The sequence below is a fragment of the Podarcis raffonei genome, chromosome 1, assembly GCF_027172205.1.
Source record: "Podarcis raffonei isolate rPodRaf1 chromosome 1, rPodRaf1.pri, whole genome shotgun sequence".
NCBI lineage: Eukaryota > Metazoa > Chordata > Lepidosauria > Squamata > Lacertidae > Podarcis > Podarcis raffonei.
The window spans coordinates 74404271-74430774 of NC_070602.1; the positions used below are offsets into that span (position 1 = coordinate 74404271).

The window sequence follows — 26504 nt, forward strand, 5'->3', positions numbered from 1 at the left end:
CATGATAATGCAAGAAAAGAGCAGATTGGTTGGTCTATGCAGAGCAGGGCAAAGGGTAGATCTAGATCTCCTGGAAGGTCACAATCAGTCAGCAAGGATTTCTGACTCCCAATTATTTCACAATCACAGAAACATGAATACTCCCCCGTACCACCACTCCATCCAAAATTATACTGGAAGTTTGAGTGGATTTTGTGTGGAATTTTTGTGTTCCGTTCTGGTACTCAAAACAAATTCTCCAATTCTAAATATACATATTTTGCACCAGGCTCCAATTGGTAGATTTGAGATTCTAGTAAGGGGTGGAAAAAAGTAGATCTCATAGGCCTTCCCTGGTCTAAGGTGAAAAAAGATACTGGTGTCTGTCAGACAAATAACATGTTCAGACACGCACACAAGATTGCTGCACCCTAGCCCATAGAAAAAGTTGCTGCTTATATTCAAGAGTAGCCAGTCAATGTGGCCTAAATTATGGTGAACACACACACAGTTTGATCGCTAATGCTTCAGGAGGTGAGAGTGGCAGGGGAGACCAGGGGTGGTGCACTGGACCTTGTACTTCTGGAAAAACAAGGGAGAAATTCTAGTCCACTTGTTGTGGGCTGATTCCCAGATTATGGCTACCACATGTGGCAGTCCTCGTATGGCAATGTTCTCCATTGCAGCTCGAACAGCCAAAAATGGCCTGCAGTGGCATGGAGAAAGTTATCCAGTCCACCTTGTGAGCTGCTGTGCACAAAATGACTTGCCATCTGGGGGCAGAGGCTGCCATGCAGAGTGGTTCGAAGCAGCCTCTAGAAGGAAGCACTGATTCTTCGTCCTGTGTCGTCACACAGCCCGGCTATTTTCAGGCAACTTCCTCACTGACCAAAATCACATCTCAGTGTAGGAAAGCAGATTCATTCTCCCCACCCGTTCCTTTTTGGGAGCAGCATGTGTTTCTTTCTCCGTATATGGTGAAGGAAAAAAACAATACACTAATTAACTGTTGGTATGCTCTTAATCAAAATGACCCCAACATTTGTGAAGATTGAAAAACAACCTAATTCTATGCACCTGCTCACAGGTAACTCCCAGAGATTTCAATGAGGTTTACTACCAGGTAAATTTGCAGCCTCAGCCATGACAACAAACATGCTACTGATACGCTTCTACTCAAAAGAGGTCATTCATTGATTCCTCTGTCATTTTATGCTTAGGCCTGTTTCCTGCCAAAGAATTTTTATACCACTGTTTTCCAATATGGCAACTATATATTTAATTTAGTGCCTTGCAATCCCCATCAGGTTTTATCTGCTTGTAGAAACTTGGCAGGCATATGCAAACTGAAGAATCCTAACAAATCCTAGTCAGCCCCAAACTATTCAGATTCAAACTTTTTCATCCAGGTTGTGGGAACTGCATAATACGTGCAACATGTTTCCTTATAAACCATATACTTTGCATTCCTGGAGCCCAGCATTACTTTTCAAGGAAGTGAATTACATTTATTACATTTTCACCAGTAGACTTGGGAATAACCAATGCATGCAATGTGTGAACAACTGCCAGGCCGTGAGACTCAATATCACTTCATCTCTCAACTGAACTCCCATCACGTTTGACACACTGAGTCCACAACTAAAACAATCCCAAACCATGCCACTATAACTCTTTGAAGGCATTGGGATTTTGCCAAAAAGCTGTACTAATTAGTATTCACTTTTATTTCCACAGTCTTCTGAGACTGTCCTCCTTTTCAATGGCTACCTCATTTGACATAAAAGGCTTACTTTTATCTATCTCTACCCTAACTTCTATCTCCCCTTTGTAACTAAATTCAAGCTGTGAGGGAAAACTGTACCTGGAGCAGCATTTTCAGCAGAGATTAATACAACCACTGGAAGATTTTGAGAGCTTTGTGTACAGCAACCTAGTGGTGCTCGCCTGATGTTTTGAACTACAACAGCCATCATGCTGCAGCCACCATGGCCATACAAACTGGAGCTGACAGGCATTGTGGTCCAAAACATCAGGAGAGCGACAGGTTGGGAAAGTCTGGTGTATATGAGATATACTTTTCTTGACAACTTCCAGGGCCACATAGTGCTCACTTTTAGGCTCCACTTTTGAAATGCTCTCCCTCCCTCCCTCATCTATCATCTATCTATCTATCTCTCATGGACTGCCGCTGCTTATTAGTACAACCTTGAAACAAGCCCCTCTCAAAAGAGGTAAGAAAAATGGTAGGCCCAACAAGGAAATGACCGCGAGACATGGGCTTAGGATGTGTACATACTATAACTTTTAAAGCACTTTCCATGCCCTCAAAGAATTCTGAGCACTGCGCTTCACCCCTCACAAAGCTACAATTCCCAGCTGGCCTTAACTAGGGGAAAAACTAGGCTTTACTTCACCCAGGTCAAAGACCCAGTTGGGCACACACAACCCATGCACATTTGTGTACACACACACACAGGTGGGGAGCCTCAGTGGCACCCCTATGGAGGCTTCACAAGGGGCAAAAAACCTGGCTTGCCCCACCCTGTAGCTACAACCTCTGCCTTAAACTACAGGACCCAGAATGTTTTGCAGAAAAGAACGCAAGTGCACACGCAGCCTTATGCTAGGCCCACGACTCCCTGAACTCCTTTCTCAGAGGTTTGCACCTGCTCTTCCTTTTGGGTCCCCTTCACACAGAGCTACACCCTTTGCCTGAATCTCCTCCTTACCTGAGAGGGGGGAGCTGCTGTGAGAAGCAAGGAGCTTTCTGCCGAATGGGAGAAAGGCTGCAGGGTCTGCAAACTCCACCAGGCGATTAAGTCCTCCTGTTATAGGGACATTTGATCTTCTGGAGAAGCTCATTGGCCACCAGGCTCACAACACTGGGGAGGAAAAGAGCAAGGAAAGGGAGAGGGCCGGGAAGGGGGTGGGGAAGAGATGGGAAAAGGTCATACCAAGTATAGGAGCAGCTGAAGGAACTGCACCAGGCTGAGATGGGAGGGACAAGTTTGGAGGGGGGGCATCGTATAGCTTAGGTTTCTATATTTATAAACCCAAGCAAGCAAGCACAATTTAAAGAAGGAGGTCCAGCGCCAAGGAGCTGGTGGCTGGTGTGGTGAAGAGTGGAGCCTGGTGCTCTTCAGTTGTCTACGCTATTTTAAAGCCCATTAATTGTTCGCGTCTTGACCACGCTACAGGCTGCGCACATAAGAAGCCACACAGATGCATTCTTCGAAAAGGTCCGAGGCAAAAGACCGTGTGCCTTTCAAGCACATTCTTATCCCTCAAAGAATTCTGGGGACTGTAGTTTGTTAAGGGTTGCTGGGAATTGTACCTCTGTGAGGGGTAAACTGCAATGCCCAGAATTCTTTGAGGGAAAGAATGGGTGTTAAAGGTGTAGTGTGCACACTCAGGAAGGGATGCTGCTGGGATACATAGTTTCCATGACAAATTAGAGGAGTCCCAGTGCTTGAACTATGTCAGAAACAACACTGGTCTAGCAAGCTAGGGCAAACCAGCTTTGCAAACCATATCACAAGCTCGGTGGAACCAGGGGTGGGGTAGCAGCAGAGCCAGCCCAAGATAATTTTGCTGCCTGACTGAGGCAAAGGATACGCTGGCACCTCCCTGCCCCATTGCCTCTCCTGTTCCACTTACAGAAGCTGATTAGACTGGCAATTGATTGTACACACCGTACATTTAAAAGTTATTCCCACCCACCCAAAGAAACCTGGGAACTCTAATTTGCTAAGGGTGCTGGGAATTGCAGCTCTCTCAGGGGGTAAACTGCAGTTCCCATGATTGTTGGGGCACTTTACATGTATGTACTGTATAGCACTGACAAGAGGACAGTATCCCAAATTGCACCTGAAGGCAGCCAATAAGCTGGGGGAGTGCAGGGCGGACCCCATAGCTCTGTTCTTCAGCACCACAGTTTGCCACCGCTGCCCCCAAAATACGCTGCCCAGGATCGCTATTTCATTTTGCCTCATAGTATTAGCACCAGCCTTGCCAGAGAGACACAGTTTGGCTTTCCAGATCGAAGTATCAACAACAGAGACATTCTGACCTAAAATGATCGCTACTACATCTAACTGATGCTCTGGACATACTGTCAAATGATCACATTTCATGTTTGAGATGTTTTATTGGTTTTATTGTAATTATTTGTTGGGTCTCTGGACCGTAATAAAGATTGATTTGTTTTGATTCTATAGCCACAAAGACCTGTTAGTAGCCAGTGGCAGTTGGTCACTTCACTGTTTTACTCGCCAGCTTTCTTTCAAAATATTATATAAAATAAAATTCAAAAAAAATAAATTACATCTGTATCCCATATTCCATCAAGGAACACAAGGTAGCATACATGCTTCTCCCCCCCGCCCTTCCTTCTCCCCCCCCCCTACCCTGTGGGGTAGGTTAGGCTGAGAGACAGTGACTAGCTCATGTTCACCCAGGGAGCTTCAAGACTGAGAACAGAAGAAAAGCCTGCTGGATCAGGCCCAGCATCCTGATCTCACAGAATGGAGATTTGAACCCTGGTTTCCCATATGCTAGACCCATCGCACTGGAATCACAGTGGAAAGCATGAATATTCTCGTGTTACCCTTGGACTCCTTGGAAGAAGGGACACTTCTTTAAAATATGCAAGCCCTCTGATATTAAGAGGTGTGCAGTAACCGTGGTTAGCACAAAGTGCTGTAAATGCAGGATGGGAAATGACTTCTTGACAAGCATTTCACGCTTCCTTGGTTGCAAGAAGTAGAATTTTAAAGGACAGTCTTGGGAGGGTCTCAAACAAATAATGCATTTATTTCTCTAAATATGAGAATCTGGGTTCTGCCTGGAGCACGAATTCGAGACTCAGGGAGGAGGGGCGGGGAGGCGAGGGAAGAAGCCCCTTGATTTAGATCAGCAAGAGAAGTACATACCAAATATTTTGCAGGCGCACTTGACGTTTTTTGGACGGGAACGCAGCGCTCCGTTCTGCCAGTAGGGGGCAGAGCGCAACCATTCAGTTGCAAACCCTGTTTCCACCGCGCAAAGGTATATAACGCCTTTTCCGTTGCCTTGTCTGTTCCATCACCAGCACCACCCCCGCCTCTTCTCTAACATAGACCACTTTGCTGTGCAACCCTATGCCATCCAGAGGGGTCGACACACACACAAACACAGAGACCCCTCAGCAGAGCTCCTGTGCTTTAGCAGCCTCTGAGACGCAGAGGAGACCTTTAGGTCTGGAGCTGTAGCGGGGCATGTTTTATTTTGGGCAGGGAGCATCAGTCTCTCCCCCTCCCTTGGAAGGGAAGAGTCCAGGCAAGGATGCAGAGACCGGTTTTTAAACACGCGGAGCTGAGAGCAACAAGCTGCAGCCTTTAACCATTCAGCAACATTCAACAGGTAAAAGCCACCCGCCACCCCGGTCCCTCCCCCGATTTGCTCGTCTTTATTGCAGAATCCCTCCCCTTTGGAATGAATGAACGCCCAAGGGAGCAAATTCTGCTCACTTATACTAGAGATTTCATCTTTCTTCACATTCTGGGTTTGAAAGGAGGTGGGAGGCGCATGCATTGAAGAACCGATTTAGTGCTTCGATTTGGGTTGAAACACGGCTCTGTCGAGTGCAGATACGCACTTTGCTATTATGTCTATTTCTCTGCATGCAGGAACGCATTTGCCACGCTTTCCCCCAACCCCCTTGTTTGAGAAACTGCTTTGTTTACCACGGTCACTTTCCAAAGCAATGGAAAGTCAGGCAGGAATCAGGACGTGAATAAGGCTGTTGTTGTTGTTGACTGCTTTTAAAAACGCAAGCTGCACAAGGCGCCCTGCAGCGTTTGAAAGGAAAAGAGACGGCATCCCCAGCAACGCCGAACTCGCTGCCTACTCCAGGCAGCCTTTGGAGCTGATATAACACCGTACAGTACAAGGGATGAGGTCTGTGCATTGGCAGTTATGCGTACAGGAGAAACTTACACCCAGCTAGCTGGCTGTGAGAGGCCCCTTTCCAGATAGATCAGCTGGTTTCTTATTTGGACAGTAGTCTGGAATAAAAGAAAGAAAGAAAAGAAAAGAAGCATATGGAGAAAGGACAAAATATTTAAAATTAGGTTGCAAGTATCATGTCACCTCCTTCCCAAGCACACATGAATTAGCGTCTTGAGAAATTTGATGAATTTGTTAGTTTGGCTTCAGATGCAACCTTTCTCGTTTTTCTTGTCATTCCCCCCCCCCACACACACACCCCAGCAAGCTCACTCCAGAAAGATCTGCATCACGAGCAATACTACTGCTGCAGTAGCGTTTATTTTTGTTGCTGAAGGTTATCACTGAAACCGTTCGTTGGGGTGTTCAGGCTCTTTTGATGATTACCAGAGAGTTTGCTGTGTTGCTGGACATGCTGATTTGCAGCTCTATACCCACTTACTTGGGAGCGAGCCCCAATAGACTCAGTGGGGCTCAAAAGTTGGCATGTATAGGATTGCACAGTGAGTCTTTTGTAGCATTAACACCTAAGGCTGTGTACACACTCCCTTTTGCCCTGTATCCATTGCTGGTGGTGGTGGTTTGGGAAGCAATGTGCAAATAACAGAGTATCTACCCATAAGCTATCCTGTATCTATTCTGTAATTTCTTTTGATCTTGATACTTTCCCCCCAAACAAGCTTAGGTCCAAATGGAGGGGGGGGAACCCAACCTAACTGTGTTTTAAACTAGTAATACACACACAGCCTGAGAGTCCTATGGCACCATGCAGACTGTCACATTTATTGTCTGCCATAACAAGCTCTTATTTGATGCCTAGTTTCTTAGTACAAATTCTGCGTCTCACACCATTTGTGAGCATTGTGCTCCTTCATTGTATTCCGTTCCTCTCTTGTTTTCTGCCATCCATTCCCATGTGTTTGTCTTAATTCGGCTCAGATTTTCTGTTTATGGCAAAACAACCACAGGCAGCACTGAGGTCTCTATAATCAAGCTTTACAAAGAGTTGGCTTGATGTTTTGTATTCTTGTCTTCCAACCTCTGCCTAATTCCAAATCATTTATTTTTAATTGGGGTCTCTAGACCCCAAGCACTGTTTAAGCCTGCCCTATGAACATTTGTGGCAAGAAAAGGGGTGCATCCTTCCACTTTCACAGTATTGCATCTAGTGACTCTGTACAAAAAGACTCATATAAAATGTTTTGTATAAAATGCTGCACCTCCGTTTAGCTCCAAGATGGGGAACCTGTGACCTTCCAGATTTTATTGGATTCCTGTTCTCATCAACCCCAGCCAGCAAGGCCAGTGGTTGGGAGTGATGTGAGAAGTTGTCCCACAACATCTGGAAGCCACCTGGTTCCCCATCTCTAGTTTACATGGACCCTTGTGGAGCAATCCTAGGCAAGTCCACTTGGAAGTAAGCTCTATTGAGTGCAATGGGACTTACTCCCAGGTGAATAAAACCAAAAGTAAAACAATACAAAGCAGCAGTTTGAAAAAACGTTTGCTGCAATAATCTAGGAACCAATAATCTAGGAACTAAGTTAAGTTTTTCTACCTGTGCAACTTTTTCTGAATGCTGTATGGCAAAGCACATGAATATGACCTTTGGAGAGTTTGTAAGTAAACCATTTTTAACTTATCAAATATGTGGTCTTGGAACTTGGGAGGGCCTTTTTAAAGGTATAGTGGCTTTTATTTCCATGCTTTGCTTTGCTACATATCTTGTGATTTTAAACATTTTGCTGGGGTTTTCTCACCAAAGAGTACTTGCCCCAAATTTGGATCTTGGCATCCGGAAATTCTCTTTCCTTTTTTAATACTGGCCCAACACAGGGAGATAAGAAGCTGCCTTTTACTGAATCCATCCAGCTCAGTCTCATCTATGCTGACTGCTGGAAGGTGAACAGGGACAGGCAAACCCTTCTAGGCAAGATGTTCCACAATCTGGGAAGCACAACTGTGCAGCTCTCCTGCGAACCTGCTTGATTTCTAAGCAGTTTGCATAAACATATGAAAGCCTTCATCATCCTGACACCTTCCAGATGTTTTGTACCACAACTCTCATCCCATTGTAGTCCAAAACATCTGGAGGGCACCGGACTGGCGAAGGCTGGACAGAACCTGAGACTGCACAGCAGACTTGAATTCCCAAGCAGGTTCATCCGGGAGGAGGATCGCCTACATAGCAAAGAGCCAGTAGCTACCAGCACAGCACATGCTTGCATGGAGAGGGGTCCTGTTTCAATCCCTACCATCTCTTCCAGGTAACTGACCTCAGGCAGCAGAGCTAGGAAAGACCTCTGCCTAAAAAGCTGCTGTCACTTGGAGAAGGCAACTCTGGGCTAGAAAGACCAACAGTGCGAGCCAGATTCCTATCATGTTTCATGGTGTGCACATTTCAGATCCCTCACAAAACCAGCTGTAGTACCTGGCTCACCTGCTGGATGCCTGATCCATGACCCGTGTGAATTGTATGCATGCATCACTGTCCTAATTCATAAAACATCACTGGGTCAGGTGCACCTTCTGGGTTTGTTTTAGCAACCTGCATAACAGCTACTACAGTCCTTCTCCTTGATCTTAATAGCTGTTCACTCTTGAGGAGCAGATGTAGACATTCTCTCTGCTTCAGAATCACTTTGCTTTGTCTAGCTCATCTCTCTGCTCCGTACCTTTTACCTTCAATGAGTTCTTTCCCCTTTATACTCATGACCAAAGCACCATCTCTTTACCTTGGACTTTGACACCTGAAATTAGTGCTGTCAGGGCTTACCCTATTCTTGTGTCCATAAACTGATTTAACTGTTTTTCATGCTGAATTTTAAATTGTTGTAACCCACCCTGGGATTTGCTGGTGAAGGGCAGGTAATAATTTCATCCACAGCAATAATAATAATTAATAATAACAATGCTCTGTGTGCACAAATTATGTTTTCCGTGAGCATATGTTTGACCCCTGCTGACAAAACATAGCTATAATTCTTCTTGCATGTTACGAAGTAGCAACAACAGCACATTTTGGTTTTGCTGTTGTTGTCTTTTTGCAATTTAATTTTCAGTTAAGATCAACAACTGACCTACAAACCTTGCTATGACTCGAAACTCCCACCTAGAGATGGGGAAGAAATTTGCTTAGTTTGCATTTGAATGCAATCCTACCTAATTTGCACTTCTTCAAAATATACACAGCCCAAAGCAGCTATCCTTGAAAATTCACACTTCCTCGAATTTTGCATGCAATTCTCCAACCAAAAATGTGTACTTAGGACCATATTTTAGGGCACAAGTGGATTAAAATGCTATTTTTATGAATAGTGCTTGCAAAAATGCATATAAAAGGGGAAACACAAGTTCTATATACTAAACCCTTTTAGTATGAAACTATGCCTCAGTGCAGCTGTAACGATGGGGCACTTTGAAGTATAGCTGAGGGATGAGGAATGGACTTGCGTGATCAAGTGCTTCTTTCCCCACTTACTCCCTTATCCAGAGCAATTCCTATTTCCCCCTGCTGGCCTCCCAAAGGGCCAGCCATTGTTTTGGCAGCAACATCAAGCGGTTACCGCCAAGGTCACCAGAAAGTGAGCACACCAGTCATCCTTAATAGGCTAAGGTTGTGTCATGAACATAATGGGAGAAAAAAGGCCTTTTTGTCTCTAGGTGCCAATGCATTGTGAAACTTTCAAGGACACAGTATTTACCTCAGAGTGATGTAATGATGGCCCAACTAGAGGAATGCTATTTCAGTGCTCCCCCACAATGCAACAGGTAGAAGGATGCTACTTTTCTTGTTTTGGTTTTTTAATAAGCACATCTAAACTCTTATAGTATTTTAATCAAATGTATGTTCACATGAATTGTTTTCACTTGTCTTACCAAAATGTGCTGTTGAAAAGGTGTCCATGCTGGATCGTGTGATTTGTGGTTGCAGATTGTTTCCAAGTTTTTTGTTGAGAATTGGTACGTGCTTTTTCTGCACACTGCCAGTTGTACTGTCTCTTGTTTTCTGACTAAACTAGGGGCTCCTCCAGGCTTCCTTTTGTGCTGTCTTTCTAGGCACAGGCCTGTGCTTTAAAGCAGCACTTTCCCTGTGAAAACCTGTTCTTTACCGCTGAATTGGAGCAAACAGCAATCCCTGGCAAGCGTGGGTTGATTCAGCATTAAAGAGTGGGTTTCCACAGGGAAAGCACCAGGGCAAAAAGAAGAAGAAAAGTGTTCGTACGTGTGGTTTTAAAGACCAGACCTGTGCCTAGAAAGCTGGGGCAAAAGATAAGTGTGGATGAGCCCTTTATGTGATATGAACTATCCATGATTAGGCTCTTGATAGGCTGAGCTCTGCTAGTCCTCTCTCACTCACACACATTAGCAGCCTCACATAGCTTATCTGCTTTCAAGATCAGGGAAAGAGCGCTCTGAGAGTGGCCTTTTAACCCTTATCTTCCTTGCAATCTAAATTGCCATCTCCTGAAAAGCAACTAGGAAAGAATTAGGTCAGGGGAAATGGAAGAGGGGGAAAAGGTTAAACACCATCTCCCAGAGCACCCCTTCTCTAACTCTAGCAAAATAACAGCCCCAGAATATTCTCCTTATATATCTCCCATGTCACATCTAGTTTGACCTTTCAGAACCTCCAATGTTATTTCACTGAAAGCACCTCTGTCTTCATCAGTGCACCTTGATGATTTCAAATGCTAGAAGAATCTGAATATCTGGCTTTTTCGCAATGCCATTTTTAAATTCCCTGCTTTTCTGGTACACGCTGCATCAGATGTTTTAGCATCAACATGCAGTTGTGCAAATCCATAATCTAATAGTCTAATAGGTGTGTGTATGTATCTCTGAGACCTGCAATGCAAGTAGGAGGAAGCACATAAGCACAAGAATCGTGTGAGGATTTATTCCAAGGCAGCAAGGGAATAAGGAAGTGAGAAGAAACATGAGTGTAGTTTCAGACATACCCCAAAGAAGAACCTGCTAGAAAAATAACCTTCACTAGTTAGGACTGTAATTTGGGAAAACAGAAGAGCAACTCTGTCTGAGTTCACTGTGATGCAAGATTGCAATAGGTGTAATTAACAGGCTTCCATTTGCGTGGAAGTCCTAGACAGTTATATGGGAGTAAACCCCCTTGAACTTCTGAGTAGATATGGCTAGGATAGCATTGTTACTTAGTGACATTTCTTTTACTGATGCAAAATCATTCAAGGTGTGTTCTGATGATTCTACCCAAACCCTCAGCCCAATTATTCAGAGCCTTAATAGAGATGCTGGTGAATTCTAGAAATAACTATAACCTTCAGGTTTGAAGGGCTGCCCATAACAAATGTGTTTTTGTTTGCTGGGGTTCGCTGGAACACGTTTGGGTTCTGTCAATGGCAGGGAGGCTTTGCTGATATGTAAAAATCTTAGATTGTACTGTCATAGAGGGGATGCAATTTCAGCATCTGGATCCATCTTCTGGACCTTACTGGATTCTGATAAGTTCATCATTAGAATCCCAAACTGGAATCCCTGATAAGTTCATCATTAGAATCCCAAACTGGAATCCCTGATAAATTCATCATTAGAATCCCAAACTGGAATCCCAAACTCATTTTGGAATTCCAGCAGAACCTGTTCTACTAAATTAAATTTTGTGGGAAAGAACTCAATGATTCCTTCCATCTTTTGAGCCTTATCTTCACCAGTTACCAAGCCCTGTATTGTCATTAACTCTATGTTTGTTGTCACTTCCTATCACTGAGACTGGGAACCATCCTCCCTTACCATTGGCCGTCATATTCCTCAACTGTACCTTATTTTTAGATCCATATTTCACATGCTCTAGAATAACTAGATAGACAGGAGAGCTAAGGGACTAGTAATAAGATACGGAGGTTGATGGCACTCAGACTAGGTCAGAAGAGGCCAAAACTTCTTGCCATGTAAATCTTCAAGGATCCTTTCTGGAACACATTGGAAATTTATCTGCACTGTTCCTGGCAAGCATCAATGCAGCTCTCCAAACTGCTGCCCTCTCTTTTTTAGTTCTCATAATGCTCAATAGGAGATGCAAAGGATGCAGGCTTATGGGAAATGAAATCCCCCCTTTCACCATGGGTGATAGGATCTGGACCACAGGTGCAACCTACTCATAAACACATGGGTCAGTGTGTGCAGCGTACACCCATTTCAGCAGCTTCCGGTTTTTCCTATCTCATTCATTGTATGGTAGACGTTGCCACCATAAGAACTTAGAACAAGAATGCAACTTTATGAGTCTTGCAGAAACATAACTGAACTTCCTTTCCTGCCTGAAAACTGGAAGGGACCAGCCAGGCTCACCCCTATCAGCAGACCTTGGTGACAAGGAACTTGCAATACAGTGGGGATACGAGCCTCTCTCCTATTTCCTCCTTTTCCCTGTTACCAGCCAAGCAAGGCTGAAATTAGTAAGGTGAAACTTTGAGCAACTGGAGGGGGCACACTCAGGGCTTCCTCTCATCTGAGGTGCAGTTAAGAGGCTATCCCTCAGTAGAGCTGCTGAACCCTCAACGGGCGGCAAAAAGGGATAGAAGCTGCAAGGAGGAAGCTGCTAATTAACATTGCAGGGGATTTTCACTGCCTGGGACTTACAGCTGCATAAGCATTATGGAAATTTCTTGGCCATGAGGGTGGCGTTGCTGGATAATATAGCACCATTAATGGTACGGAATCACCATTTTAATTCCACTTCTAGCTCGTTTTCGAAAAACACTACTTCAGCAGCACTAAAGAGCTGTACTGTCGAAGCAACCTGAATTCCCAAATACTATCTCCATGCTATAATTAGGTCATGGAACTTTCCATGTGTTCATGGAGATGGGTTTTTATAGAAGTGCCAGTCACCTGGATCTTTTTCCCTCCTAGAAATAGCAAGTAATCTCCTCAATATCAGAGTTCAGTGTTGCAAACAGTTACTCAGTAAATACCGAAAAACAAAGCATATTAGCTCTCACTATTCCATAGTTTACATGAAAATGTACTTCAAATATTGGTCCTATAGAGAAACTGAATGTGCCCCTTTTGGCCAACAGGATTATGGCATTCAGTTTCCCCAGCTACCACTAAGCAAATTTGCAGCTGTTCTGTTCCTTTGTTTTCCACTGTCACCTGCCTGGCCTTTAAAGCGTAAGGAAGATGGGGGCGCTGTTTCACACCTAATGTTACTGGGCTGAACTTCAATGTGACTTATTTTTATCAATCTGCTGTCACTTTCTGTAGGCCACAAAAGTCTTGCCATTGACACAGCCTTTTGAGGTTAAGAAGCTTAACTAAGGAAGTCTTTATTTCCCTACTCCGAATCTCTGAAGACCTTGGAAGGAGAGGGGAGGGATGGAGAAGCAGAAGCAGGGAAACAGCATCCTGACACACACACAGAGAGAGAGAGATTTGCATGGAGAGACAGTGTGCAACCAGGGTGGAATCTACACACACATTAAAAAAAGGTTCCGAAAATGCTTTTTAAAGGGTGTTTTAAAAAATACATTGAATTTTCCATAAGACTCACCATTGCCATCTAGTGTCACAGTGTATATTGCGCTTAAAGACACTTAAAATGTTTTATTTGCAGCTGTATAGCTGAGTCCCAGGTGGTTTGTCTCCCATGTTGCAGGTGGCGGGGAGGAAAACTGCCAGGGTGAGGGGCAAAGGAAGTTGGAGGAGAGGCAGAGGGCTGTCCATAAATTGTTGGAAGACTGAGGTGGTGGCTTGAAGTTCCTTTCATTTGTTGGCTTAATCTTGGGTTGTTGTAGTAGTTGAGGGGTGTCCGGTCCTAAACAACTTGGGACCAGGATATCAAAGGGATCATCTTATTCCCTATATACCTGCCTGATCACTGAGGTCATCTGTGGGTGCCCTTCTTGTGGTGTTGTGCTCCAACACCAGAACAGAGCAGGGGCGAGGAACCTTTGACCTCCCCCCCCTCGATGTTACTGAACTCTGCTTGCTGGGGCTGATGAGTGTCATAGTTCATTAACATGTGGAAGGCCAGAGGTTCCCCTCCCCAGGATTAGAGCCTTTCATGTTTGCACAGTGGAGCATGATTCCTTTGTACTTTTTGTCTTCTGCTAAATCCTTTTGTTTAGAAGTATGAACATTGATTTTTTTAAAAAAAACTTTTTTGAAAAATAAATTGCCTGCATATTCCTATCAGTGTACCTAAGAGCAATTCATAGGCAGTTAAAAATGTATTGCAGCTGCTTTATTGTATTATTCTTGTATGTTAATTGATGTGTATTCCTGGGCTCAGCCTAATGGGACACACATGAATATCTCTCTCTCTCTCTCTCTCTCTCTCTCTCTCTCTCTCTCTTTGTGTGTGTGTGTGTGTGTGTCCCTTTAGTTGATCAATTTCTAGGAAAACATAATAGACTACACAAGCACCATATTGTGAAAATCATGAGCCCTAGACCTGATCTGTTGGCCTGTTTTTATAAATCCAGCCCTGGGAAAAGCAATCCTTTTTGCAGGGAGAGGGGGTGGGGTCTGGAAGACAGAAATGAAGCACTGAGCCAGTACAGATATTGTCTCCTGTTCTACCAGCTTTCTGAAAACCAGTGTTTGAGAACCTCTGGCATGGAGGGCAGCTGCCAGTTTTCTTCCTAGCATGGGAGAAAGCAAATGCCATATCAGTAATGGAACCCGCTGTTAAGCAGCCATGTGAATAGAAGTGAAGTATTAAAAAGGTAAAGGGACCCCTTGACCATTAGGTCCAGTTGTGGCCAACTCTGGCGAGGGAGCTGGCATTTTCCACAGACAGCTTCCAGGTCATGTGGCCAGCATGACTAAGCTGCTTCTGGCGAACCAGAGCAGCACACAGAAATGCCATTTACCTTCCCGCCGGAGCGGTACCTATTTATCTACTTGCACTTTGACGTGCTTTCGAACTGCTAGGTTGGCAGGAGCAGGGACTGAGCAATGGGAACTCAACCTGTTGCAGGGATTCGAACCGCCGACCTTCTGATCAGCAAGTCCTAGGCTCTGTGGTTTAACCCACAGCGCCACCCATGTCACCCATGACGTATTAGTGAGTTTTAAACTGTCGTTGTAGCCTGGGCCAGTGTTCCACCCAGTAAGGACTCTTACCTTTCCTTCACGCTTTTCAGGCATAGTCTGAGCTTTAAATCTCCATGTCAAAGCATTCTCTTTTTTGCTCCAGGGCTTTCCCCATGAAAGCCCATTCTTTACCACTGAATCAGAGCTAACGGCAATGCATGAAAACCCCAAATTGCCATTTGTTGCCATAAGTGTGGATAGACCAAACCAAGGTTTAGTTTAGCACATTTTCTGAACTCATAGACTCATGATTAAACACTCTTTCTCATGGCCCATGAGCTATAGCCAAGAACAGACCTTGGTTACAATTCACAGGTAGGAAGAAGTGTGTTCAACTATGAGCCAAGGTTCAGGCAACACCTTGACTTTGCTCTGTGTGGAATTTTAAAAGAGGAGAGAAGAGCAAAGCACCCAGGAGCCCACACATTCACACAGTCCCAAGTCAGCCATAAGGCAGCTTGCCAGGATATGCAAATCAGGCTATTTTGTCCAGATGCATTAGAAAACCACTCAGGATATCCAAACGTGAAACAGATTTAATGACTTATCTCATTCAGTTTCTTAAAATGTGGAGTCTTTGATCATCTGGAGCTCCCAATTGAGGCACTTACAGAGGGACAGATCATCAGTGGGATGAGAGAGATATTGCTGTCCTGTTAATTGGCCAGTTTTTCTCCTGGGATCATCACTGATATGTTTGAATATTTTCTAGGATTGGAGAAACCCACAAAACGTTTATTGCCTATGAATTATGGAGGGAGAGAGGAAAATCTCATCCGTTTACTTCAGCAGGCAGAATTTTAATGAGAGGAATAGTTTTACAGTTAGACACTGTTTGTTGCATAGCTGAGAAATTAAGTCAGTAAAATTCTGGAATTGGAAGAGAGGTTTCAGGTTTAAGACGCTGATGTTAATGGAGTGCTGAAAATCCACACCAAGGAAGGAATTTAACGTAGCGCTATGGCGATCATTCCCTCAGCGCAAGCATTGCTGCTTGCCAGACAGAACAATCCACCCTCTCCTCCCCCTGCAAGCTGTTCTGGGGGCTCTCCCAGTCCTGCCAGAGCCCAGAGGGAGGTGAGGTGGAAGCCCCATTGTGCTAGTGGAAGTCCTCACACAAGCTTCCACCAGCAGGACTCATTAGCTGAATCCATCCCTAAGCAATATATCACATACATTGGACAGCAGTCAACTAAGTTTCATTCAGAGCAGGCCCACTGAAATTAATAACTCTAACTTTATTAATTTCAAGGTGCCTACTCTAAGTAGAAGTCAGTTGAATAAAGGTAAAGGTAAAGGGACCCCTGACCATTACGTCCAGTCATGACCAACTCTTGGGTTGCGGCGCTCATCTCGCTTTATTGGCCAAGGGAGCCAGCGTACAGCTTCCGGGTCATGTGGCCAGCATGACTAAGCCACTTCTGGCAAATCAGAGCAGCGCACAGAAACGCCATTTACCTTCGCGCCAGAGCGGTACCTATTTATCTACTTGCACTTTGACGTGCTTTTGAACTGCTAGGTGGGCAGGAGCTGGGACCAAGCAACGGGAGCTCACCCCGTTGCAGGGATCCGAACCGCCGACCTTCTGATCAGCAAGTCCTAGGCTCTGTGGTTTAGACCACAGCACCATCCGCATCCCAGTTGAATACTGCCCATGAAATAATCACCTAAAATATACTGTGGGTGGTAGCCAATGTTATTCATATACAAAGTAGACCCACTGAAACCTGTTAAACCTCTGGCATGTCACATTGATTTCAGCAGGTCTATTCCAAGCATGACTAGCATTGTACATCATTACAGGACAAAGAATACTGGCCCTAAATCAAGTCTTCCTGTTGCCATTTTATATATTCTTTTGGCCTTCAGTTCTACAAGTCTCATTCTCCAGTAATCTAAATATTTAGGACTGTTGCAGTCCTAGAAATACCAAACAATTTCTTCACACATTCCATTTTTTAGTTGTATGCTTAAGCTTGCATTCGCCTAAAATATGAAATGGAACAGAATACAGGTGGGAGATTTTTTACACAGATACACTCAGTGCTAGGGTTGGCTGCAGCCTCTAGTTATGTGCGCACTCCACACCCATGGCAAGCTTGGGTTTGTTGCTGTGTAATGTGTAAGACATCCTTTGTTTATAAAACAATGGGATTTATCTTCAAATAAACGTGTTAAGGTTTAATGTGGCAACATTAACGAAGCTATATTGATTTAAAACTAGCTCCGAGTCATGCACAGCAGCAAGAAATGTAGAGAAGGTGCCAGCCTGGTGCCCACAACCAGCTGTGAAATACAGGAATCCAGAACTCAAAGGGGTCTGGCGGTCAAGCTGCCCTCCTCCACTTCACTAATGAGTTAACCTGACCATCTGCACATTGGTGGACATCAGAAGGGCTCCATGCACATAGAGTTGTTCCATGCAGCACAAGGAGCTCCACACAACATGATGGCGCACAAAGATATAGTGGAGATTGGCGCATTAGAGCAAATGGGCCACTGTCCCACCAAGCTCAGGCTGTCTTCATTGCCTGCCTCCTTACTTACTTACACCAGTCCAGTTGGTGACACTGGCTATCAGCCTCCTCCACCTTAATCTCAGTGTTGCCTTTGTAGAATTCAGCAGGGAGGGGAATGAGACCAAAGCATAATCAGTTAGCTATGCCAATCCATCTGGGTTCACCTACTGTTGTTCTTCACCATTGGGTCCACCACAGGGTCCATCATTGGCTCTAGGTCCATCTACTGTTGACCTCCCCATATTCTAACCTACGGGCCCTAGTGGGCACCAGCCTTCACTGCAAGTCAAGCCCTTCTCATGCCTGCCACGCACATAGATGGGGGCACACCTGCCAGACATGAGGCTGCATCACCTCATGAACCCTTCTATAGTTGAAAGGGCTGCAAAAATTCATTATCCTCATGGTGCACCGTCTTTTCTTGCTCCCACTCTGCTCTCTAGCAATTTGGAGAATACTGTTGTTAAAAGTTCTTGCTTAGTGTCACTTCCAGTTTAGACAAACAGAGCCGAAGGCTTTATGGCTAAGTGACACTACAAGAGCCAAACCTTTGTTTCTCAGAATTTTTATTAAAGGCTTACAAAAACAAGTCCAGGTCACACAGAATGGTACCAGGTAGAAGCAACAGAGGAGGTGGGGTGGGGATATGTATAACATTGTCTAAGCCCTTGAGTTGCTAGTCTTGGGAGGCTAGAAGCAGGATATTGTGCCCTCCCCCTTTTTTTGTATAATGAGGGAGAGGCAAAAAGTGTTTGAAGTTGGCAAGCTAAGAGATGCATTTATACTGCAAGGTGTGGCACTCTTTGCACCAAGTCAGGCACTCCTTGCAAAGTATTAGCAGCCATGGGCCCTCTGAGAACCCATTTGGCTGTCTTCTGGGAGCTGGCCTTCATCCCAACCGATACACCAATCTGGTAACTTTGCCAGAACCACCACCATGCTCCCTTCAAGGCAGGAATGGTTGAGGTGTGAGGGGGAAGAGGCCTCCTAGGTGCACTGGGCACCAATTCATGCTCAAGATTGCATCCTGTATCATCAAAAGCATCCATGTTAGTCAAGAGGTGAGACACTGGTATGCCTTGTCATTTTGAAGGCTTAGGTGATAGAAAGATCCTTAGATTCAGCCATAAACTCCTAAGTTTTCTCACTGCTTTCACTTTCTTGCTCACAACTCAAAAGTAGTTAAGGAAAATTAAACGTTCCTCCTTGGTTATTAAGATAGGCCCTAGGCTTGGCCAGGAGAAGTAGGCAAACCTCTCTTTTTACTAAATTAAGAAATTAGGGTACAGAACAGCACGCAAGCTAATTTTCCAAAAAAAAGAATGAAAAGCCGATCTAGAGATAGCTTTTAAAAAACAACTAGATTATTGCCACTTGAGTTGATGCTGTGTCCAAGTTTAAATGAAGTCAAACTTGGAGAGAAGCTCCCATTTGTGAAGAAATCAGTAGCTGGGTTTTGAAGCAGGCTGCTGGATTTGAGCTGGGAAGTGAAGTCATCCTTTGAACACAGTTCCTTTTTAGCAGGGGGAACATCAGCACTGCATAGAAGTATTGCCTCAGGTGTCCATCAATCATGGAGCAAGCCAACCTGTAAAAAAGAAAGAAAAACCACAAAATGGCATCATGCAGCTGTAGGTAGAAAAATGTCCCCAGAACCGCTGTCCGATGACTGTGTTGGATTCCCAAGTACCATCTTCCCCAGCTAGGCTTGCAGGTGTCAGGAATTTTTCTCTTTGAAATATGGCAACCCTAGCCCCAGCCATCATGGTCAATGGTCAAGGATGATGGGAGTTGTAGTCAGACAGCATCTAGAGGACCACAGTTCACCGCCCTCACTCCTGTAGTAAAGGAAGTTTATGCAGCAGGTAAGCACTTGTTGCAGCAATACACATGTGCACCCTCCTGACCCCAGAGGGCAGTGCCCCTGCAGCCCTCACTCCTAGAATGTGGCCACAGCAGACAATGAACATCAGGTGTTTGCTTCCAAGAAACCTTCACACTAGGAAAGAGCAATCACATTGCCTATAGATGGTTGGAGAATGCATTGTCAAGTGAGGGGGAGCAAAGAGGCAAAGGTGTGGAGCCAACACAGCTATTTTTACCTTCCGTAGTTAAGCCTGAAGCAAGATGCATTGGAAGCAAACCGGCTTTTAGGGCATAAAGCAAATTCACCGTCACTTTGTTGGCCTGGGGGACTGGAGGCAGCTTGTGGATAGGATATGGTGTGCAGCCAAGTCATCCCTTGCACGTCTGAGAATCCATGCTGGGTGCTCCCTGCTCTTTACTACCAATGTCTATTCTTGCCTCTTACCACCCACAAGCAACACACAGGTGGAGCCTCGCAACAGCTATTTTCTGCCCACACAGATGCCAGCAGTGTCTGGCCCCTGCCTGAAGCAAGGTCTCCCTGCTGGAGAGTCCCAAAGTCACGGCTGGAGTCCAGTCTCACAGCCAGTTTAGGCAATTTTACAGTCTCCCATTTTAACTTCTTTTCCATTGCCCAAAACAGTATTGGTGAGATTGGTTTTCTGTAATCAAGTAGGCATGGGGACTTCGTGTGTGTTGAGACATCCGTCAGTGACCAGGTAGGACTGGTTCATCTAAGAAAGGAAGCACACATCTTCTGGCACAAAACAAAAAAATAAAAAGGAACTACGGCACTGAGGTTACTTCCAGAATACCTGTTTTTTGAGCATTCATTACAGTTTGTTTGCAGAGACGTTAGCTATGTTGTGTCAAGCAAATGTTATTCCAGGCTTTCGAGTGCATTTTCCCAACTCTTTCCTGATTGCAGGAAGTCCAGTTCTAGGGGGAAATGGCTTTGCTGTGCAAAAAGTTCCAGCAAAATTTTAATTGCACAACTTGAATTTGCCAGTGTGTGGCTGAATGCCACCCCAAAACAGCATCCACCTGGAAGCTCACTATTACCAAGTTCTCTACCCTACTAGACTATAGGATGATTAACACCAGCACACTCCCCTCCTTCTTTTGTAGCTATAATAGCAATGCAGAATGAAGCACTTTGAACCGAGGTCTAAAACCTCTTGTGCCTGGGAGAGAGATCATGTGCATTTTTCAGCAAGCTATACTGGTACCAGTGCATGCCAGTCAGTCAGGCTCTGCCATTCTTCTTTGAGCCAAGAGAAAATGAAGAAGACTTGGTCAAGCATAATAATAGCCCTTGCAAAAGTAGAGGGACTACAGTTTTACCTTAGCAGTTCAGCAACTGTGGCACAAGTATCAAGTTTCCTCACATCTCAGTCTTCTCTCCAAGCTGAACAGCTGGTTCTATATTCGACTCGGGGATTGCAAATTACTTTTCCATCTTGGAAGCTATTCTGTTCTGCTGAAGCTAGAGGTATACAGTTGATTGAAGGCTTAAATATAAAGTGACACACCAGAGAACAGTAGAGGTCCCGCAAGAAGCAAAGTGATTTGGCACCATCTTAAAGGAAATGCTTGTTAATCCCTGGCCTTTTCACGCTTCTCTTGCTTTAGTTAAGTTTCGACTTGCAAGTGTCCCAAACTATCAGAGGTCCTTGAAAAGTTACTCAGCTGCACAGTCACGATCAGTTATAAAAATGACTGTTCAGTAAGACCACACAAAATGCCACTGGGTCCCTGCACTTATTGTTCAGCCATGTGCGAAGAATTCAAAGCAGGAACTGAGGTGGGGGCAGGGAAGGAGAGAGCAGTGGGCCACACCAGATTTCTAAGGACGTCACATGATCCCAAAGAAAGGTTAACGAGAGCTTCTACCATCCCTGGCTCCAAACATGAAAAATGATATTAAGCAAAAATTTGGAGCTGGAAAAGGTTTTGGCATGGTTAGACGTGGAAAATGTAAACACATTCTCAGAGCAATCACAATAAGGATTTTATAGATTGGAAGATATCAGGATACAAATAAAACCACCATGCTTAGGGAGTGGGGAAGAACAGCCAAGGTTTTAAATATTGGTGCCCTTGAAAAAACTCTCCTGCAGATACATTCCACCAGTTTTTGCTTCCTGTTGGCAGGTGTAAGGATCAGTGCTTTTTTTCTGAGGGAACGCAGGGGGTACACGCATACCCCTAAACATTTTGTTTGGCCTCATTGAGGGGCAGTATTTCAATATGAGTAGGAAAATGACAGTACCCCTAAACATTTTTCTAGAAAAAAAAGCACTGGTAAGGATTATTATTTGGAATAAAGGTGAAGAGAAGCCAACTTCCTATGTTATTACTGACTTGTAAGAAGCAAGAAAAGCATTTAAAGGTGACCTCACATCCTTTTAAATTATTTTTGGAGATAGCATTTGGTGTATATGCAGCTACCTATTAATATACCAAAATGGGCCTACAGTCCAACAGTTGTCCCTTCTCAATCTTTAAAAATCCAGGTAGGTGCGTGACAAAATAAGTTATCCAGGACTTGATCCTGGATGAGGATGCTGACCTGATTTGTGTTACAGAGACCTAGTTGGATGAATCTCAGAGGCTTAGTCTCTGTCTGTTTTGTCCACTGAGATTCTCTGTATATCAGCAGGCAATATCTAAGTGGTGAGAAGGCAGAGTTGGAGAGGTCTATCATGATTGCGCCATTCTGACCATTTGCCCTCTTTGGCAGTCTATTTGGTTCAAGAGTGTGTATTTGAATTGCAGTAGGCAATTGTCATTGCTCCCAAACTACAATTTTGTGGGGGGGGGGCATTGGGGAGGAGGGGAGGTCCTAGGAAAAAACAACCCACAAGCAGATCCCACAGGCCTGAAGTCTGCCCATGTCTGCTCTAGCATAACACGCTATGCTTCCTCCTGTTCCATATCATGGTCAGAAGAGATTAACGGGATCTACATTTTATTGCTTCTTGTGGATTTGGATGGATTAAGATTTTGAGCATCCTGAGAAAGAGGAAGCACAAATCAACCATGGTTTCTGTTTTCACCAGGGAGTATTTGAAAAAGGGAGCTCATGCCTCTCCTTCAGGGTGATTGATGCAGGCCCTCTTTGAGTGTTACAGGGTGATTGATGCAGGCACATACCTCTTTGAGTGTTACAGAAGCAGCAATTCACACTCCTCAAACATGCAAGAACTACTTTTTAAAAAGAAAAAACTATGGGTAAACATGTTAACCCACGAGAAAACCCAAAATCCGCATTTGGGAGTTTCAGACCTATGCACGTATGTGGCAATTTGTGCAATATAAATATATTGTGCTGCCATTTGGGTTAAAGGTGAGCTCCACCAACTGGTAGTTTGCTATACAAGTATTCACCAGAGCTATGTTTTCAGTGAGCTCCTAGTCCCTAGATTCCAAGTGCAAATCACCCTTAAAATGACACTTGGAGACACGGTTCTGCAGACAGCATTTTCTAGGCCCCTTTGGTAAGAGGAAAAAAAGTCAGCCTTCCAGAGGAGAAATTAGCTTGTGCTGAAAGACAAACTGCAACCTAGGCAAAATGCTGCTTGAGCCACTTGTGTACCCTGAAGTGGAAACATCTGTTCTCCATATCAAAGGCTCAGGATAAGCAAAGAGGGCTTTTCCATCTCGGTAGATGCTTTCCAGCTCCCAGAGGACCTGCTATCAGCTGAGCAATGTGTTTTGGCTAGCACACCACAGCAGCTGAAATAAGCACACAAATCACCAAGGAGAAGCACGGAGGACCCGATAGCCCCAGTGAACTTTTACGAGTGATACTCAACACCATCTATTGCTGGAACCTGCAGCTTGTACATCAGCTTTCTTAAGCTCTCATGTTGCACAGCTCACCTTTAGCTGACTCTCTGTTCATAGCATAGCAAAATTGGGGGAGCCAGCATGCAAAGGATCACATCAGGAATCAATGTTGTTATCATAGATTGAATAAAGGCTATATAAGACAGTAGCAAGCCAGCATCTTTTGACCCAAATCTGCCCCATTCAAATATAAAGTGGGAGGATGGCTTAAAAGAATTAAAAAGATCAGGACAAGGAAGGTGCAGGACCTCAGGAATGGGGTCAGCAGCATGACCCCTTTCTGCATGCAGACCTCCTTCACACAAGCTAACAAGTAAAAGGGATCAAGGAGATTGTTGAAATCCATATAAATACTTAATGGACAAGATCTTAAGACCTGCCTTGTACATACATCACCTCAGTTGATGGTTGGTGTGAACCAAGTTCTCTCAGGTGTCATGAATCAGTTTGGAAGTTCTAGCTGGGGTGTTTGATCTAGGATGGCTCACTGGTGTGATAAAACATGACCCAGTCTCCACATTGTTCCAGTTTAATTATCCAAAGCAGGAATAGGTGGAGCAGAATTGTTTTCGCCCAGTTTCTTCAGGATTGTTAAACCGTTGGTAGTCTTAAGTACTTGGCTAATGAATATGTTTTGGTCTTCCCTACATACATTAGTAAAGACTCATTTGCACATTTATGGAGTAAAATCATAACGAACAGTCATGAAGTTTATATTATCAACTGAAAAATACTTTTTGTTTCAGGGGGTCAAGATGCTGATAACTGTGACACCACCCCACGAGCCAGCCTCCCTACACTCACAGGCTCCACCCCCTCCTATTCTACCAAAGCCTGGAATGGACAATCTTAAATTACAGAGACTCTTGAAAAAAGCAGCCAAGAAGAAAGCAACGTTATCAGCACAGCAAGCCGCATCATTCCGGACCAGCCTCTCCCCTGTGAGTGAAGCCAGCCCAGACTTGGAGCACAATGACCGCTCTTCCCCACGGAAGCCTACAGAAACCACAGCGCACATCACCATCAACCTCCCGCCCCGCTTTTCCATCAAGCCTGTCACCCACCACGTCTCGTCTCCCTTCCCTAAAGGAAAACCTTTCACGTTCACCGCTGCAGAGCAGAGGAGCATTTCGGAGCATCTCAAACTCGCCATCTCGCCCTCCCCATCGCCATTTCACAGACAGAGCACCCCTGAGCCTTTGTGGCAACCCAGAGGAGACACACACACACACTTGCCCTCTTCGAGCGCCACACATTCTGTGTTCATTTTCCCCGAGCACCCCGTTTCCCCCACACCTGTGGTGGTAGAGACCCCAGCGGCAGTCACCCATGTTACCGAAACACACGCCTACATTCACAGCATGCAGGCACCGCAGGCGAAGACCCCCGTGTTGGAACAGTCAGCAGGGTCTCCCAAGAGGCCCACCACACCTACCCATTTGCAGACAAATCACTCACATCCGCCACCAAGCCAGGTGCCAGCCATGCCCTTTGCAAGCCAAACCAGGCCAATTAGTCCTAGACTAGAGATGACTCCAGTCCCTGAGCCTCCCATCAGGACAGTGAAAACTGCAATACTGCATGTCCCCAGACAGCACATAGTGGTCACATCCCCAACTCCTCAGTTCCCAAGGCCTGTGACTCCAGGAAGCAACAGAGGCCTTGAACCACACGGCGAGGCCCAGAGGCAGCCAAGTCCCAGCGCCCCTCAGAAGCCCACCATGCCAGAGGTAGTTACATCTGCTCCACCAGCTGTTGGCACCCCTGCTCTCTCACCAGAAAACAGGGCTGACAAGCAGACTGTATTGCCACAGGCACCTGCGGTTTCTCCAAGCACTGCAGGCCCCCTACCAAAGCCTAAGCCACCAGTCCCTCCCAGAAGCAAACTTAGTGGCTGGTCTCGCCTTAAAAAGCACCTGGTCGTGGAGTCGGAAGAGCCCCAGTTTCCGGTCTCAGAGGCCGAGCCAGCCAAGCCTGAGCAGGTGGGAGAAAAGAAGGCAACAGAAGCCTCTCAAGAGGGCCCTGGTCAGAGAGGAACCAAGTCCAGAGCTGTCAAGATGTGGGATGCCATCTTGTATCAGATGACAGTCAGCAAAGAGAAAAAGCAGGCAGCAGAGGAAAAGGAAGTCAGGAAAGAAGGAACATTCTCGTTCCGGCGGCGTCTGCCCCTTCTCCTCCACAGGCCGCGCTTTGACGCCCGGAAGCTGAAAGAGCTGGCTTCCAAACCCATGACAAAGATCACTACCCTATTTGAGGTGCGTCGAATCCAAGCCCAGCCGCCCGAAGCCCTGATGAGTTTCAACAGGGCTGCATCGGGGTGGCAACTTGAAGGGAAGCAATGAATGAATCTGCATTCCCCTGAAAGGCTTCTTTTGGAGGATACATCCTGAGCTGGGAGGAGCTGAAATAAATACACGAGTTTGCCAAAAGGAGGAATCGCGCAATAGGAAAATTAATAAAATCTGTCACAGGGTTGCTGTTTGTGTACCTGCATGTAGTGACCATAAGTAAGTGAGAAAGGAACATGAGGTGAACACCTCTTTCCCCTCAAGTCTTATTTTCATAATGCATTCAGTTTCAAGTCGAACAGCAAATCAAAAGCAAAGACCAATAGTTTTAAAGGCTCTCAAAGGCAGTTTTATACAGTTGAATCAACTGTATAACATTTCTTAATAACAAGGCAGCACTCAGCAATGTGCGTTTAAGGCTGCCATATAGTCTTTAGGCCACTCAAACCACAGCTTCAAACCATCACAAGGAGTCCAAATAGATTCAGAGCCCAAAGTCCTGGAGATTACAAAGGACTGATACACAGAATGAGGTTGCCTGGCAGCCCTCCTCAGAGACTGCATTTCATAATTCCATCACCTGGAATTGTGCTCTGCTTTGCTTTGCCCATTTATAGATTCAGCCTCTCAAACACTGATCTCAACAGCCTCCTAATGGCACTGGCAAGTTCATATAAACAGGGTCTCCTTAAGGCACCCAAGGATCCAAGACATTCAGAGGTTCCCAGGTCAGAACCAGCACAATGAGTTGCATTCACACTGGCAAGCGGTGTAGATCCCACCAGAACTGGTCTGTAATATCTTCCCTGAGTCCCAGAAGTGGGCAGAGGCATTCCACAGCAGCTGCAGGTTCTACACACTCTTCAAGGGTGAGGCCATGCAAAATACATTGCAATAGATCCATTTGTGGTGTTAGCTGAGACATAAGATGACC

The 26504-nt window shown here is 45.1% G+C and overlaps 3 protein-coding genes across 15 annotated transcripts in view; 1 reads left to right on the top strand and 2 right to left on the bottom strand.

The window, feature by feature from the left end:
• TNNT3 (troponin T3, fast skeletal type) overlaps positions 1 to 2838 on the bottom strand; it is a 42083-nt gene extending 39245 nt beyond the window's left edge. For 10 of the 12 annotated variants that reach the window (XM_053394035.1, XM_053393996.1, XM_053394015.1 and 7 more), the window contains exon 1: positions 2712 to 2838. The gene's annotated coding sequence lies outside the window, so the exon portion shown is untranslated. The remainder of the gene's footprint in view (positions 1 to 2711) is intronic. The other 2 variants (XM_053394080.1, XM_053394070.1) reach the window with 1 other exon arrangement.
• A 2271-nt stretch (positions 2839 to 5109) lies between these two features.
• Positions 5110 to 26009, top strand: PRR33 (proline rich 33). Its single transcript, XM_053394090.1, has 2 exons — positions 5110 to 5382; positions 24029 to 26009. The coding sequence occupies exon 2, from the start codon at positions 24038 to 24040 to the stop codon at positions 25622 to 25624; it is 1587 nt and encodes a 528-aa protein (XP_053250065.1). The 5' UTR covers positions 5110 to 5382; positions 24029 to 24037; the 3' UTR covers positions 25625 to 26009.
• The window catches only part of LSP1 (lymphocyte specific protein 1), a 75973-nt gene continuing 67582 nt past the window's right edge, over positions 18114 to 26504 (bottom strand). For both annotated transcript variants that reach the window (XM_053394101.1, XM_053394107.1), the window contains exon 11: positions 18114 to 19152. The gene's annotated coding sequence lies outside the window, so the exon portion shown is untranslated. The remainder of the gene's footprint in view (positions 19153 to 26504) is intronic.